Here is a 14,712-nt window from a genome sequence, read left to right as displayed (position 1 = left end):
AGTTGGGTTTTTGTTCTGTCTCGTCATTTCCTGTTTTATTTTGATATTTACCTGTCCTCTCGTTTCAGGTCACTTGCCCTTCCTCATGTGTCACCGGTCTGATTGTCTTCCCCACCCTAATTGTTTCCACCTGTTTCCCATTACTCTGTATATCTTGTCTGCGCCTCCCTTTGTCTTGTGCCAGAGTGTTTCGTCCTCGGATCGATCGCCAAAGCCTTTTTCCTTGCCTTACCATAGTCATAGCGTTTTTTGCTTTTGTTTTTCTCCTCGATTGAGTGATTTTTTTGTTGTAAATTCTTAGTCTAGCCTTTTGTTTCTTAGTGTTTAGTGTTGTTGTGTTTTTCAGTCTCCCTTGGAGCGCTTTCAGTTAATGTTTTGCAGCCGGTTGTTTTTCTTCTTCGTGAGTGATTTTGATTTTGATAACCTTTTCATAAAGCAGTTTAGAGTTTTTTCCTCCTTTGGATTGATTTTAGTTTTCCCTAGTTTAGGCCTGTTTTCATAGCCTGCCATAGCCTCACTCTGTCGAGGGTTTTTGTTACTCCAATAAATAAGCTCACTGACACTTCTGCACCTGAGTCCTGCTTTGAGTCCGGCCTGACAGCCAAATGCAAAACTAATGAGAAATTGGTCAGAAGAAGATGAGCAGGCAAAAAATGTCAGCAGCCTCCACCTGTAAAACCATTTCTGTTTCGGGGTCGTCTCATTGTTGCCCCTCTAGTGTACCTGTTGTTAATTTCATTAACACCAAAACAGATGAAAATGATTAACAACCCCAGCTACTTACCTGCCCAGATTAATATCCCAGAAGCTAAACTGACTTGATGCTATACTCTGATTAAAAAGTGTTCCTCATTTTTTTGAGCAGTGTAGTTTTCATGTCCTATCCAGGGACTTCCCATTACATTAAGTGTTTTTTAAGCTCAAATCATCATACAGAGGACATAAAGAGAAATAAATAATAATAAAAAACCTCCTGCTTTAAAGAGCCACTGTGTGTCTCTGTGTGTCCAATCAGTGGAAGCAAAACACATTAACATGTAACCCAAAGCTCATGGAAACATCTCCTGGCACACCGCACACATCTCTCCACCCCTGAGTCGGTTAGCCCACGCTAGATGCCCTATTTATAGCCATGACAGAGCAGCTAAAAGATGGCCGGGGGGGTGGCAGGCCGCACGATACGCCAGGAGAGATTGGCGCTTTCTTTGTTGTGGAGGAGCATGTCCAGACTGCCGGCTGGATTTGGGGATAATAACAAAGATCCTTAGTGATGTGCCTCGCGGTCCTCTCTGCCTTCCATTTGTCATCTCTCTGTCTGCCTGTCTTCACGACTCAAAGAAGAGCTGTGTCTCAGAGAGTCCATGTGACCCTTCAGGTGAGCGACAAGGGAGCCAGGTGGGACTGCACACATCAATTATCAAGGAGGTCAATGGTCAGACGACAGGGTCTGACCACAGGTTTGGATTCACCACCGATGGATGTGTTTGAAATCAGACAATGCAGTTCTTGGCAAAGTATATGTACACATTTTACATAACTTTAACAACAACAGAACTAAAACTATAGTACTAAAATAGACTATTGTGAATTAATATGTCCTCATGTATGACGCAGTCTGTTCAGGCTTCCACACTTCCTTCTAAAAAAAAAAACCTCCGGTAATACTGACAGCTCACACACTCACACATCTCGCATTGTACACATCCACAGACTACATACTCTGTATACCGGTACTACATATACTGCACAGGCACTGACGTAACTAGACACCATACAAATGTTATTATAGCAACAATAACACAAAATAGTTTTTGTACATGTCAGCAAGTCAAATATCTGTCCATAAAGTACCGTAAGACATATTGTTAATTCTTCAAAGTACACTTATGAACTATATATTATATATTAGATTCATTTGGACTTAATGTCAAAGATTTGCTGAGTTACAATACTACAAAACTATTAACATGTATCAACACACTATTTAATGAAATCGCCTCCATGGAGATAGAGTTGATGGTGTTTTCATTAAAGAGTAACACTCACTCTTGATGTAATGTAGGGACAAAGCTTGTACTAATTCTTATTATGATGGCACTTTTAGTATTGATGAGCATGTTTTAGCCACTGTATTCCACACGGTGTTCCACAGGGTTCAATACTTGTATTTTATCATATATGCTTCCGCTCAATCATGTGGTGTAAATATTCATAGCTATATGGACGACCCAAAGAAGCAAACAGAGCAAACTCTTCAGCATAATGAATGAAAATATTTAAGATTGGTTGTGTTTATCTAATTAAAATGAAATGACAAAACCAAAATAGTAGTCACTGGTGCTCTAAAAGAGACCAAATGGACTCAAAAATCTAACAAAGCAAACAAAAGTCCTGCACTGGAAAAGTTACCACTAAATAAAAGTATCTAAGCATTGCAGCGTACAGATGCACTAAATGCAGAAGATCCACACTTAGCTGGATGTCTCCTCCATCTAAAATGCCTGACCACCACCTGAGGTCACTGAGGTCATCAGACACTGCAGCATTAAACTCTTTTTTTTTTCTCTCAATTTTATTTTCATAGCACTAAATCATAACATAACAAATATGACATTTTTTTATAAAGAGCAGGTTTAGACTGAACTCTATTTACAAATATATCATTTGATGTAAATGTACAAACTGTGCTATACATAAACAGTTTATAATTATTGTTATTACAGTATCTGAACATTATGAGTCTGAGTTTTATGAAGGACTTACACAGCTTCTATAACAAAGTGAAGAAAGAACTGAAGTTCAGGTCCAGCAGCACCTTAGAGCCATCGTAAACCTGCAAACTGCCTCATAATTGTGCAAATGTGTGTGAGTGTGTGTGTATTGTTTGCGTAAAGAAACTGGGACCAGAGCAGGTCTTGCAGCTCTGGAAGCTCAGGTTATAAAGACTCTGAGGGATCCTTGTGGAGGTGTCAGGAGGTCTTTACAGGGGTGTCTTTGGTCTTCGGACAGCTGTCATATAGTTTTCGGTGTCTGTGTGTTTGCGAGTTTTTAATGTGAAACTTTGAGACATGAAATCCTCCAATAATCTCTGATTTTACAACCCGGCCGTCTGTCTTTGTGGGTTTCTGGCTCTGCTGGTAGACAGTGCATAAAGTCCATCTGGAGCAGTGAGAATGAAGACTTGGACATGCTGACAGGCCTCAGACCAGCCATCTGCTACCTGCGTTTCCCTCCACTCAGACAACCTGTCGTCAGCGTGGCCTCCAGCGCTGCTCCCCACCACCATACCTGTTCACTCACTTCACTTCACTTCAGTTAGTGTCTGTGTGCCCGCCACCTGCAGCAGGAAGCAAACAGAGAGGGAAGACCTCACACCGGAAATTTGTTTTTCCACATGCTCTCTGGACCTGGTTCAGGTCTGTGAGTGTAATCTGCTGCTCAGAGGCAGCTGTTCCAAACTGTTCACAGGCCTCACACATAGAAATGTTGGCACAGAGTTATGTTTGATAGTCAACACTGAGGGGTTTGCTGTGTGTCATACTGTTTGGGTGGCTGACAAATGTCTTGGAAATGCATTTCAGAGCTCAGACAGTGAGCAAACATTTGGTCTTTGCTGATTCTGAAGACAACAACTGATTACATGGCTTACATGTCTGACTAAAAGGTGTTTGTGGCTTCGGAAACTGCTGTCAGCAGACGGATATATGTGCAAACTAACAAGTTTGACCTATAGCCACCTATAGCTGCTGCAACAATCAATGAATATTTGTCCACTTATCTAACATCAGCATCACAAAGACAGAGAATAACCCCAACAATGAGTCCTTCTATCATGAGTCTTCCTCACTGAGAAACCAAAGCACGTCTACTGCTTTGCACGATTCACCTGCAGCTCAATGCTTTCCTCTAGTGGATGAAGACAGTACTGATGCTCCATGAGGACAGAAACGGAGAGCTCAGTCTGGAATGATCCTGTACTCCTGTTCTATTAGCTCTGTCAACAGGATTTCTTTGGAGTGATTGGACATGTAGTTCTATGTGATCTATGTAAACACAGGTGGACTTTGAATGTAGTTCTGATAACAGGATTCAGACTGAAAGAATTTGTTGGACCTTTTTTTTTTTTTTTACCCGTTAAGATGAAAACATGGATATGTCAGAGAACACGAGTGACTGATTGTACAGGCGTTAATGGTTGGTAATGAAGATGTTTTTCTTGGACGTTTTGAAGAAAAGAATAAAGCAGGTGAAGAGTTTTCATTTGGTTTTTTAGTTCTTTTAGTTTCAGTTTGCAGTGTTTGTTGGTTTTAATATGTGGTCGTGTGTCAGGTCAGGGTAACACGTAAGACGTTCAGATCAATCCAGACACACGGACTGAATAAAGTTGACCTTCTAGTCTCAAACATGATGCACTAAATGTCTCGTCATGCTTGTGTTGACAAATTTCATCCAGAGACTAAAGGCGTGTTGTGTAGAATTGGTTTTTAACAATTTTTCTTCTTTTCTAATGTCTAGTTTTTTTAGTTTAGTCTCCAAAAACAAAACTGTATTTCTGAGCTCAACACTTGTGATGTTTTTCTTTTGTCTGATGTATTTTTTATTTCATGTGTATTTTTACTGACAAATAAACTTTCCTTTAACTCCTTTACAATGTCACCAGGTTTTAAATATATCCTGGTAACCTCTCTGGCAGAGATCAGAGGCTCATCAATGGCACCTAAAAACCCGTCCTGCTGGGTGAAGCCAGGTTTTGTGATGGGCCAATAAAGAGCCCAGAAAGCAGAGCCATGAAACGTGAATGAACCTCTTCAGATAAAACACAATCGTCTCCTCCACTCAGACCACTGTGACGTGTGCACAACAATCAAGTGACTCCCTCGAATGACACATCACAATGGTATTTCTTAAAATACATTACCATCATGATTATTTTATTATCAAAATGCATTACATCTCTTGCTTCTTAAACTTTTTGGAGGGGAACAATTGAAATAGTTACTACTATGATCTGTGTAAAAATAAAACCAAACCAACAGAATGATCTTTACAAAACAAAAAGAGAATGCAGCGTCTGGTTTTTTGGAGGAATCCCAGGAACAGACCCAATATCAGCTTCCAACCATCTGACAGAGTTGGTCACTCAGACCCTAAAAACAAATATCATGCGATAAATTCAGTGTACTATATTTTCTCCATACAAGTCTATATCACATTTCTTTCTATACAAGTACACATAATCATACATACTGTCCTATTGTGTCTTTTAGGTTGTATTTCTTTCATCTTTAAGGTGCTGGTTAATTTTGGGTCACAACTTTTTTTTTTTTTTCAATTTGTCAAACATTCATGTAACATGAGTACCCTTCTGTGTGTGTTGGTGGACTTGGGGGCGGGGGGTTGGGGTGTAGTGGTGGTGGGTGGGGCCCGGTCCAGAGTCTCATTGACCAGACCCTCGGTCCTTGAAGTCTGTTGTCCCCACATTCGGTCCAAAATAAAAGTCTCAGAGGGAGGAGAGGGCGACTCGCGCTGCCGCCTAGCTGTCAGCTTAACGTCGGTTTGAGGTCCCACTGTTGCGGTCAGGAGAACCGTCTCTTTCTTTACAAGTCAGTTTGTGAGGGAAAAAAAATAAAGGAGAAATAAAAATACAGCATTCTGTGGAAAGGGAAGCAGCTCTCACAGGAGAACATAGCAGCTTTTTTTTCTTTTAGAAAAAAACCTTTTTTTTTTTAATTTTTTAGAAACAATCCAAACGCTCCCTCAGAGATCCCTTCCCCAGTTTTCCTCGGTGTCACACGGAATGCAAGGATTGGTCGAAAAATAAAAATACACACATATATATATATATATATATATATTTAAAGAAATTCCTGCAGGATAAAAACAGTCAAACCCAACACGTTAGCTTACAAATGACGTTGGATTAATCGCCTGTTGTTTTGTTCCTGCATCCCGTCACTAGAATATATGACTAGTATGAATTTGGAGAAAATAAAATGGATTCCAACTGATAGAATGACGAGATGAATGCAGCCATATGTGGGGGACATAACTGGATTTCAAATTTATTTGAAAAAAAAAAACAAACAAAAAAAAAAAAAAAAAAAAAAAAAAAAAAAAAAAAAAAAACAAGAATGCAGCACCATGAATCATAAGACCTGTATGTCTCAAGTACAATATCAGAAGTCTACAGTGAAGTAGTTCTAATGTGAAACCAAAACAGTCCAGTGGGGATGAGAGAACGGAAGAACCGGAAACAACAGAACATCGAACAGACGGAGACGCTCCAAGAAAAGAAGGGCTGTTTTCATGTTTACTGAGAGAACACGGAAGCTGGTAATCACATGGAATGATTTTGTCCAGGGAGAAGCCCCCTCCCCGCGCCTCTCTAACGCATCTTTAGAACGGATGATTAACATGTCACCCCCACCCCCTCTTTCCCAATCAAACACTTTACTGCAGCACAGACTCGGCCACTTGCCAAATCAAGAAAAAAAAGTAACGTCGACCAAAACAAAAAATTTGAAAAATAAAACAACTCTTGCTTTCAGTTACATATTCATCTCAGCATTTATCCAACCCGGGTACCATGACGACTGGTACGGCTTTTTAGAACTTTGTACAGACATTTGTGTGGAAGTTTAAACTTTCCCACATTAGAGAGCCTGTTTGCACAGTCCGGCACATGAGGAAACACTGGGGACAATTTCAAGTTACATGTGATTTTTTTTTCAGAATGTGTCATCCAAATCGCTTTTTCCACTGATTCCGTAACGATGTCCAAAGTCAGTGATCAGCTTTGTGCAGAATGTGGTCATTTGTTTTTTTTTCTTCTGAAAATAAAGAAAGAAAAGACAAGAAAATAAGAAAGGAGAAATCCGTGAAGAAGTCCTTGCTCCTCTTAGGTCTGTACATTTCCCCTCCCCAAACTCCCTGAGCCCCATTTCATCGCAGCTTTCGGGGTTGAGGAGGTACGCAGCTCACTCTCTCTCACTCACACACACACACACACACACACACACACACACACACACACTTACTCACTCACACACATACTCTTGAACAAGGTCCTAAAAGCTTCCTGACTGTGTCCTTACTCCGGGTCCCTGGAGGGGGGAGTGCTGGAACTGACTGAGGCTCGTCCCTCGCTGTGGGTAGTGTGTCGGTCCTGAGGCCGACAGCAGCCTGGAGCCGGTCTGCAGCGCCGTCTGGCCCGGGCTGCCCGACTTCAGGCTGCGAGACGCCTGCTGCTGACTCCCTCTGGAGGCCTGGGCGCCCGAGTCTAATTTAGTCTGCCCGTGGGGCCTGGGTCCCTGGGCGTGAGTCCCCACCAGGCCACTGCTGTTCAAAAGGCTCGCTTTTAAGTGGCTGTTGCCGTAGGCGTGGCCTCCGTCCACGTTACTGCTGCCACTGTGCTGGTGTAGCGAGCCTGCTGGCAGCCTGGAGTCTGAGGAGGAGGTGGGGGTGGGGGTGTGACTTGGATAGGAGGATGGAGGGTGGTCCTGGGTCATTCCCGGGTGAGAGGAGGAGATGCGTGGGTAGAAGCTCTGGCTTGATGAGGGACTGTAGGAACCCCGGAATGGAGAGTTGGAGGTCTGCTGGATGAACGAGGGGCTGTCGGTCTGCCGGTGGTTTTCTGTTGACTGAGCACACAAGTGAAAGACACACACACTTAATGGAATAATTTCCTTCACAGCACAAATCAACTGAAAGGTTTTCAAATTTTTTCCAACTTTTTTAAAAACAGTTTATGAACTTTGATCTCAGTGTAAATGTCAAATGGCGTTGAACTTTTCTTCTGATCTGTTTTTTTCTAGCTGCCGTAGAGGACTCTTCCTCAACATACTAAATATAGTATCATAGTTGTTTGTCATCAATGTGGGCAACTGTCAAATCCAAGTGAAAAGGCAATGAACATATGATGACTGCATGAACACTGAACAGGACAGCTTGTGTATTAAAGTCACAGCGTGCACACGCTGCTGTCTGCAGAACAGATGACAGAGATGGTGTGTACCTGGTGGGAGTACACAGAGGGACTGTATCTGTGTGGACTGTTGATGGGAGAAGGCATGGACGCTGCCTGCATCTCGTATCGATCTGCATCTGAAAAACACAACACGTGTTACCGTCAGTGGAGTGTGACAGTGCACTACGTGAACTTATAGTATAGTGTATAGTTGATGTGCAGTTTGGGATCACCTGTTACACTGATGTGACCATTTTAACACACACAGGATCATTCACACACCAAATGTTTGATTACTTTTGAAACTGTTTTGGCCACAAAAGAATAAAAGAAATGATTCAAATTTTCCATTTACTGGATTGAGTATTTTTTTAGGAAGCAGTTTTTCTTTGGACTCTGCAGTCTGCTCAGTGCTGTGACAGAACAGGGTTAAACTGTGAATATGTATGTTCAGTATGTTCAGTGGTCTAATGCCAGCAGTGCTACCGCTGAACTAATTTTATGTTTCTGTTTGAAGAATATCTTTAATACGCAACGCGTCTGTTAATTCAGCTTGTTGTAGACATTGTTAAACAGGAACCTGTTCCTGTTTCCATCTGCACACATGTTGATGCTGAGTCCAGTTTCTTCTGACTGTTGAACAGAGGTTCTTTGTCTCTTTCAGTTGTCAGTCTGGTTGAACCATTGTACAGTGTTCCGTTCTCCATGTACAAACCCTTCAAACAAAACACCATCTATTTGTAAAGAGGACTTTCTGAAGGCATCATTCAGAAACAGAGCAGTCCTCTCAGCTGACTGTAAGGCCAGGCAGGTACTCTAAACAGTTTTTGGGTCATGGTAACTGTTAATCCAGTTATGAGGAATTCTCAGAGTTTCTTCTTACCAGATTCCTTCTCCGTAGAGCCATCACTCCTCTTGTAAGCCCGCTCCGGCTTGTGGCTTCTCAGCACTCGCTCCAGAAACCCCTGACCTTCCCTTCGACGTTCAACAGTAGTGGGGACCATCCTAAACAAATACAAATGCAAAAGGTTATCCGTCAGTCAGCTCTACTATCTAAACTAACATGACATGTACTGACAGACGCCATCATTCTGGACTGCTCACCACTGGTTGCTGCTGTCCTGGCGTCTGGACTGCAAAGAGGAGCCCTGGTGGTCTGGAGGACTGACCTCCTCTATCTGTGGGATGGAGGTGTGCGCTGAGGAAGAGAAGGAGCTGTGTGGGGAGGCCGGGGGCTGCATCTGCTGATGGGATTGGGGATGATGGGAGTCCTGGATGTAATGGGAGCTAGGCCGGGTGGGGGTGCTGCCCAGGGACGAGCTGCTCCCGACCGGCTCCGAGTCACGACTGCTGCACTGCTTCCTCTTGCGGTACTCCAGCAAAGACACCTGAAGCAGCAGAGGGGGCAGAAAAGCTATTAAACAGCTGCCGTTAAGGTCTGATCTGCAAGTGTGAGGTGCATGTTTAAACATCCAACTTCATTTCATTCACACTGATGCTGGGCCGCCGACTGAATCACATCATTCACCAAAACTGAGTGATGGCAGACTGCATGCACCACACCAGAGAGGACTCACCTGGAAACAGTTTACAGCTATTCAATGTGACAGAGAAAACACAAACACATACCTTCATCACCACGGAAACTGCCTTTGACATGAAAACGACACGGTTTTTGTTCCATTCCATGAACACACATATATAAAGGCTCAGCATACTGGAGCTCAGTGTGTGTGTTCTGTTAGTAACATACAGCATCGAAAGCTTTGACGAAAAGAGCAGGCAACTTTGAATGCACCACGCAATGATGCAACCACGTTGAAACAACAACGGCTACACAAACACTCGTATCAGCGTCCACGGAAGGTTTAAGCGCACGCACACACACGACATATACACACACCTCCACTAATAACAATGAGAATGAGAGCACTCATCCCAGCGTAATGTCGTCATGACACAGAAAAGGCTTGTGGGAAAAGAAGGGGGGGTATATGAAAGAGGCAGGGGAGCAGGGTGATGAGCACACAGTCAGATACTGACATGGACGGCTCTTGACTCAATGTTTGCAATCGTGGAATATTACATATGACTGCAGGACGCAGCCGTATCACGAGGGCTATGAGTCCGGCTCTGAAATGACCACCAAGCACCAAATATCTTTGTCATCTTCACTGGACACATTATTATGAGGGTCCTAACAGACAGGCAGCTCAGAGTTCCACTGTCGCCCATAAAGTTGGAATCATTTTGTGTTCAGACACGTTCCTCTTTTTATTCCTGTTTATTTACATCAGGTTAATTGTGGTTTCATTTTCACGATGATATGTTTGGAGATTGATCACTAAAGTTTAGATCTAGAATAAATCACACTGTCACAATCATTTCATGAGATGAGGTCAAAATATTTTATTCCAACTTTATGGGTGTATATAGAGAGTATATATACACACATCATAGGACTGGCCACCACACACTTTGTTTGGTATACTCGTATAGTTTTTGATCAACCGGTTCCAGTGTCAAAACAGCTGTTAATTACAACCTGAGTTATCTTTTAGTAGCTGTGGCCATCACTTCTATTGATGGGTTCATCAAATGGACTTTAAAGAGAACATAAATGATCATCCAAAGTGCCAGTTGTTTGTGTTCCTGTGCAATGACACTTCGGGTGTACTCACTTTCAGTTTTACTCTCACTTTCATCTGTCTCGTCTAATGGCTTATTTACAACGTGTCTGATCATGTGATTGCTTGTGTGTGCTCAGCTATTGGATCCATCTTCAGTGATGATCCTTAAAATAAAATTCAAAACAGAGTTTATCTATTGGCTTTTGTTCTTTAAGTCTAGATGAGTCAACTCACCGAATTCTGACACTTCAAGCTAAATAAGATCAATCTGAATATAATCCAGTATGTGATTCTATACACATGTTGACATTTATTGAAAAATATATCTTTTATTTTGACTGGGCCATAAATTCATGTTCACCTTCTTGGCGAGTGAGAATGTTAATAATGGACAATTAAGGAGGACTCATTAGTATCTTTATCTATCTAGAGGAGAAGGGTATGAGGCGCTTCATGTGTTCGTGTTTTAGAAACCCCTCCAACGTCACATTACAGGACTCTGATGGGACCAGCTGTATGAACATTCACTGGGTCAGGACTGAGGAGTCATGTCACCCTGAGTGCCAGAACATTCCCATAATGCCTTGTAATATAGCATGTTTTTTTTGGTTGTTTTTTGCTGTAAACCACACTGGTGAGCTTAGCCTTGCTTTTAGTAGCGGTGGAGAGACCGCTGATCAATTTAGAAAGAGCCAAGGATGAGATGGAGCATCTGAGAGACACCATCATGAGAACTCATGAACCATCTGCCCTTTTGTGTTGAAGGCGATGGATGAACATTCGCACACTTCGATGAGTTTGGCTGGAATGGCATAACTTAAAACCCCTGCTCAAAACTATAGTGTTATAATTCAATGTAGGTTTGGAGGAGGAGGAGGAGGGGGCGGAGCTGTCGGAGCATGGGGTGGGTGTTGTATGCAGATGCAAAGAAACAATATTTACATGCACACTTCTAAAGATGTAGTTGTAGGGAGAATATTCACCATATTTTGTACTGGCTTGTATTCACTTCTTACAGCTATAGCCTGGTAATCTGGCTTCCCTGTCAGCAGACTAATGGTATGCTGGTTGGCCCTCTGCCTTGGAAGAAAAGTGGAAGAGAGACTTGGCAAAAAGTGTCAAGGAGCAGCGAGGAGGAGGGAGGGGACTGAGGGAGAGGAGGGGTTGGGGTGGAGGGAAGGGGGAGGAAGGGTCAAAGCTACAGAGTGGAAATCATTTCAGATATACACAGAAAATGTTATATATGTTGTTTTTTAAATGCCTGCCGCTTTTGGATTTGACCACCTGACACAAGGGAACCAACTGATATATTTACGACAAGTAAACAGACAAAGCAGAGGGGAAAGCACATCATGAGGTTCAGCTTTTCAGTTTGCACATATCACAGTCACTCATGCTCCAAAAGAACAGATCTACCTCATCTATCTGACCACAACACTTTTCACATTCATATTATTAAGACGTGCAGAACTTGCCTTCTTCTTTTGTGGTGGGTTGCTGGTGTGAGGAGGTGTGCCACTGTCCGGATAGCCTCCCCCATAATGAGGCTCAGGGTACGGTGACATGGAGCCAGGGCCCACATCTCCAAGCAGCCCCTGGCCGCTTATCGAACTGTGGAAGGACTCTGCTGGGGAGAAGCCACCTTCTGACTGGGACAGGCGGCGGTCGGTGGCCACGGGGTTCCCCAGGTTTGAGTTGAGGGGGGAGCAGGTGTATATGAGGTTGAACTCTGTCCTGAAGGCCTGCTCCCTATTTTGGGGGGTTAGGTCTGAGGAAGGACAGGACACTGTGTTTAGGGAACTGGTCCCTACAGATGATGGGCCCTGGGAATCGTGGCCTGTGGGGCCTCCGGAAAAGGTAAAGTCATCTGTGGTGACAGCCACAGGGCTCTCCAAGCTGGAGGGTTGGGACAGGTCTGGGAATTGAGGCCGAGGGACGTCAAAGTCTGTCTGAAGACATGGCTAAAGGAGGAGAGAGAGAGAAATTAGACATTTAAGACAATTCTAAGACATTATTATTGTTATATTATTATAATTCAAGTCAGTAGTGCATTATAAGAAGGGAGCGTACCTCAGGAGAGATGGACTCTGGCCGGTGAACAGGAGACGCCTCAGGGGATGATATGTTCTAGAGAGAAAAACAAAGGCCATTAGGAACACACGTGTCCCAAATATATATGGACAGTCTGCCTAGGTACATTACCACCACATGAAGTTTCATTGGAGTGGTGGTGTGACAAAATGTTTCATCCAAAATGAAGATTTAATTATGTAAAGCACTTAAATCCTCAATGATTAACAATGTTCCCAAATATCATTTTGTATAATTACAAATACTAATATACTCTTGAGGAGGTTGAATTGACTGACACACATTATACATCATATGGTCCCCGCTATGGAGTAGCAAAAATGATGATGGCATGATTAATGCAAACAAAAGAACTGTGAGCTCTGACAGACAGACTCTGTTTGTGTCCGCAGGTGTTGATGGAGGGCCGCTTACTTCAAATTGCAGCGGTGTGTTGCAGCGGCTGGCAGGCAGTGAGGGCATGGGTGAGTAGGCCAGGCCGTTGGACAGCAGGGGGGCACAGGGGTGGTGGAGCAGTGGGTGGAGAGAGTCCTCCGGGAGCGGTGGTGTGATGGGTGATAGAGGGCGAAGCAGGTGGTCCGAGGGTGCTGGTGTCGTCTCTGCCATGTACTTGGAGCGGCGCTTCTTAAACGGTGCAATGACGTCTGAAAATGCGAAGAAAAAATTGAGTTGGAAAAAACAAAACAAAAAAAAGACTAATGACAGAAAATATAGAAACACATCACAGGACAACGCTCACAGCAGCTGGATTTTGAATAATAGTACCACTCAGTTGCTTAATTCTCTATAGTTTGTTCTTCTCCCAGCTTTGGTGATTTCAGAAAATGCAGCAGTAATTGAGTCATCCAGATGGAGGTGGGGAGGTACGTACCGCTGGACAGGGGATTGGGGGTGGATCTGCTACTGGTACTTTGCTGGGAGGACGTAGACTCCGTTCCGTCCTCCACACTGGCTGAACAGCTCTCATCCTCCAGCTGCTTTATCCATCTCTGTATCAAGACATCAACAGTGATGTCGGCTTAAAAACACAAAAGCTAAAAAAAACTGCACGGATTGCAAGACTAGACAAGCTTATTTATCACAATGTTCATTTAGGGGTTTAGAAAAGATGTGAATTCACCAAGGATGACCACATTCAGATATTAGATAGATTCAGCATTCATGTACTCCATCTTTCTACAATACTCCGCTGCACCTCTCACCTTCTTGAAGCAGCCATAAGTGCCGTCCATTTGGAGCGGGCGTGGCCGGCGTCTCTCTGGGTTGAAGGGGGAGCCGAAGCGGACGTAGTGTCTGGGTGTGGTGCAGATGAGTGATGAATGGGAGAGGCCTGGCAGCATGTTGAGGGTGGTGGCCAGCACCGTGGGGTCAGTGGTTATCCGCAGTGGGCGTTCAACAGGCAACTCTTGGTGGACCTTCTCCCCTCCGGGGATCTTGTCATTCAACCACTCTGTCACCAGGTACTGAGAGCAAAGAGGGACATGAATGATCTGCGTTTGCATGAAACATACAAGACAATAAATATGATCAAGACAGCTTGACCCAGAGTCTGCCAACTCGACTGTCCTCTAACCTTCTTGGTCTTGGGGTAGCGCAGGTTGCCTCTATTTATGCAGTTCATACCCTGGCCATCTCCATCTAGGAGATGACCCCCGAAACCACTCTCTCCGTGGCCATGTTCAGCACCATATGGACCCTGAGATCCCTCCTCGTCCAGGGCAGAACCCTGATCAGCTGATGACGGCGCTGCCGCCATTGCTGCGGCCGCTGCAGCTGCTGCTGCCTGCTGGGCGAGGGCTTGACGCTGTCGCCGGGCACGCTGGGATGAGCTTGACCGGTAGCGAGACATCCGACTTTTGGGCCGAGGCTTGGTCGGTCGTGCAGGTTTAGGGGGAGCGACTGGGGCAGGAAGGTTGGGTAATGAGGTCTTTTCTTCAACAGATGGAGCTTCCTGTAAAAGAACAGAGTCAATTAAATGGATTGAACACCAACAGAAAAGACATTCAGGATTCACAGTACAGATGA

At 43.9% G+C, this 14,712-nt stretch overlaps 1 protein-coding gene across 12 annotated transcripts in view; it reads right to left on the bottom strand.

The window, feature by feature from the left end:
- Positions 1–4,910: 4,910 nt before the first annotated feature.
- setd5 (SET domain containing 5) overlaps positions 4,911–14,712 on the bottom strand; it is a 28,865-nt gene continuing 19,063 nt past the window's right edge. For 9 of the 12 annotated variants that reach the window (XM_019269182.2, XM_027275958.1, XM_019269181.2 and 6 more), the window contains 11 exons: positions 14,261–14,638; positions 13,890–14,150; positions 13,559–13,676; positions 13,102–13,331; positions 12,667–12,723; positions 12,072–12,557; positions 11,580–11,672; positions 9,071–9,354; positions 8,850–8,971; positions 8,015–8,103; positions 4,911–7,640 (listed from right to left, as the gene is read on the bottom strand). In XM_019269182.2, coding sequence (XP_019124727.2) covers positions 7,068–7,640; positions 8,015–8,103; positions 8,850–8,971; positions 9,071–9,354; positions 11,580–11,672; positions 12,072–12,557; positions 12,667–12,723; positions 13,102–13,331; positions 13,559–13,676; positions 13,890–14,150; positions 14,261–14,638 — 2,691 coding nt within the window. In that variant the 3' untranslated portion in view covers positions 4,911–7,067. The remainder of the gene's footprint in view (positions 7,641–8,014; positions 8,104–8,849; positions 8,972–9,070; positions 9,355–11,579; positions 11,673–12,071; positions 12,558–12,666; positions 12,724–13,101; positions 13,332–13,558; positions 13,677–13,889; positions 14,151–14,260; positions 14,639–14,712) is intronic. The other 3 variants (XM_019269183.2, XM_027275962.1, XM_019269186.2) reach the window with 1 other exon arrangement.

The sequence above is a fragment of the Larimichthys crocea genome, unplaced genomic scaffold, assembly GCF_000972845.2.
Source record: "Larimichthys crocea isolate SSNF unplaced genomic scaffold, L_crocea_2.0 scaffold269, whole genome shotgun sequence".
Lineage (NCBI taxonomy): Eukaryota > Metazoa > Chordata > Actinopteri > Sciaenidae > Larimichthys > Larimichthys crocea.
Note: the sequence above shows the minus strand (reverse complement) of the source record. Positions and strands in the feature narration are given on the sequence as shown.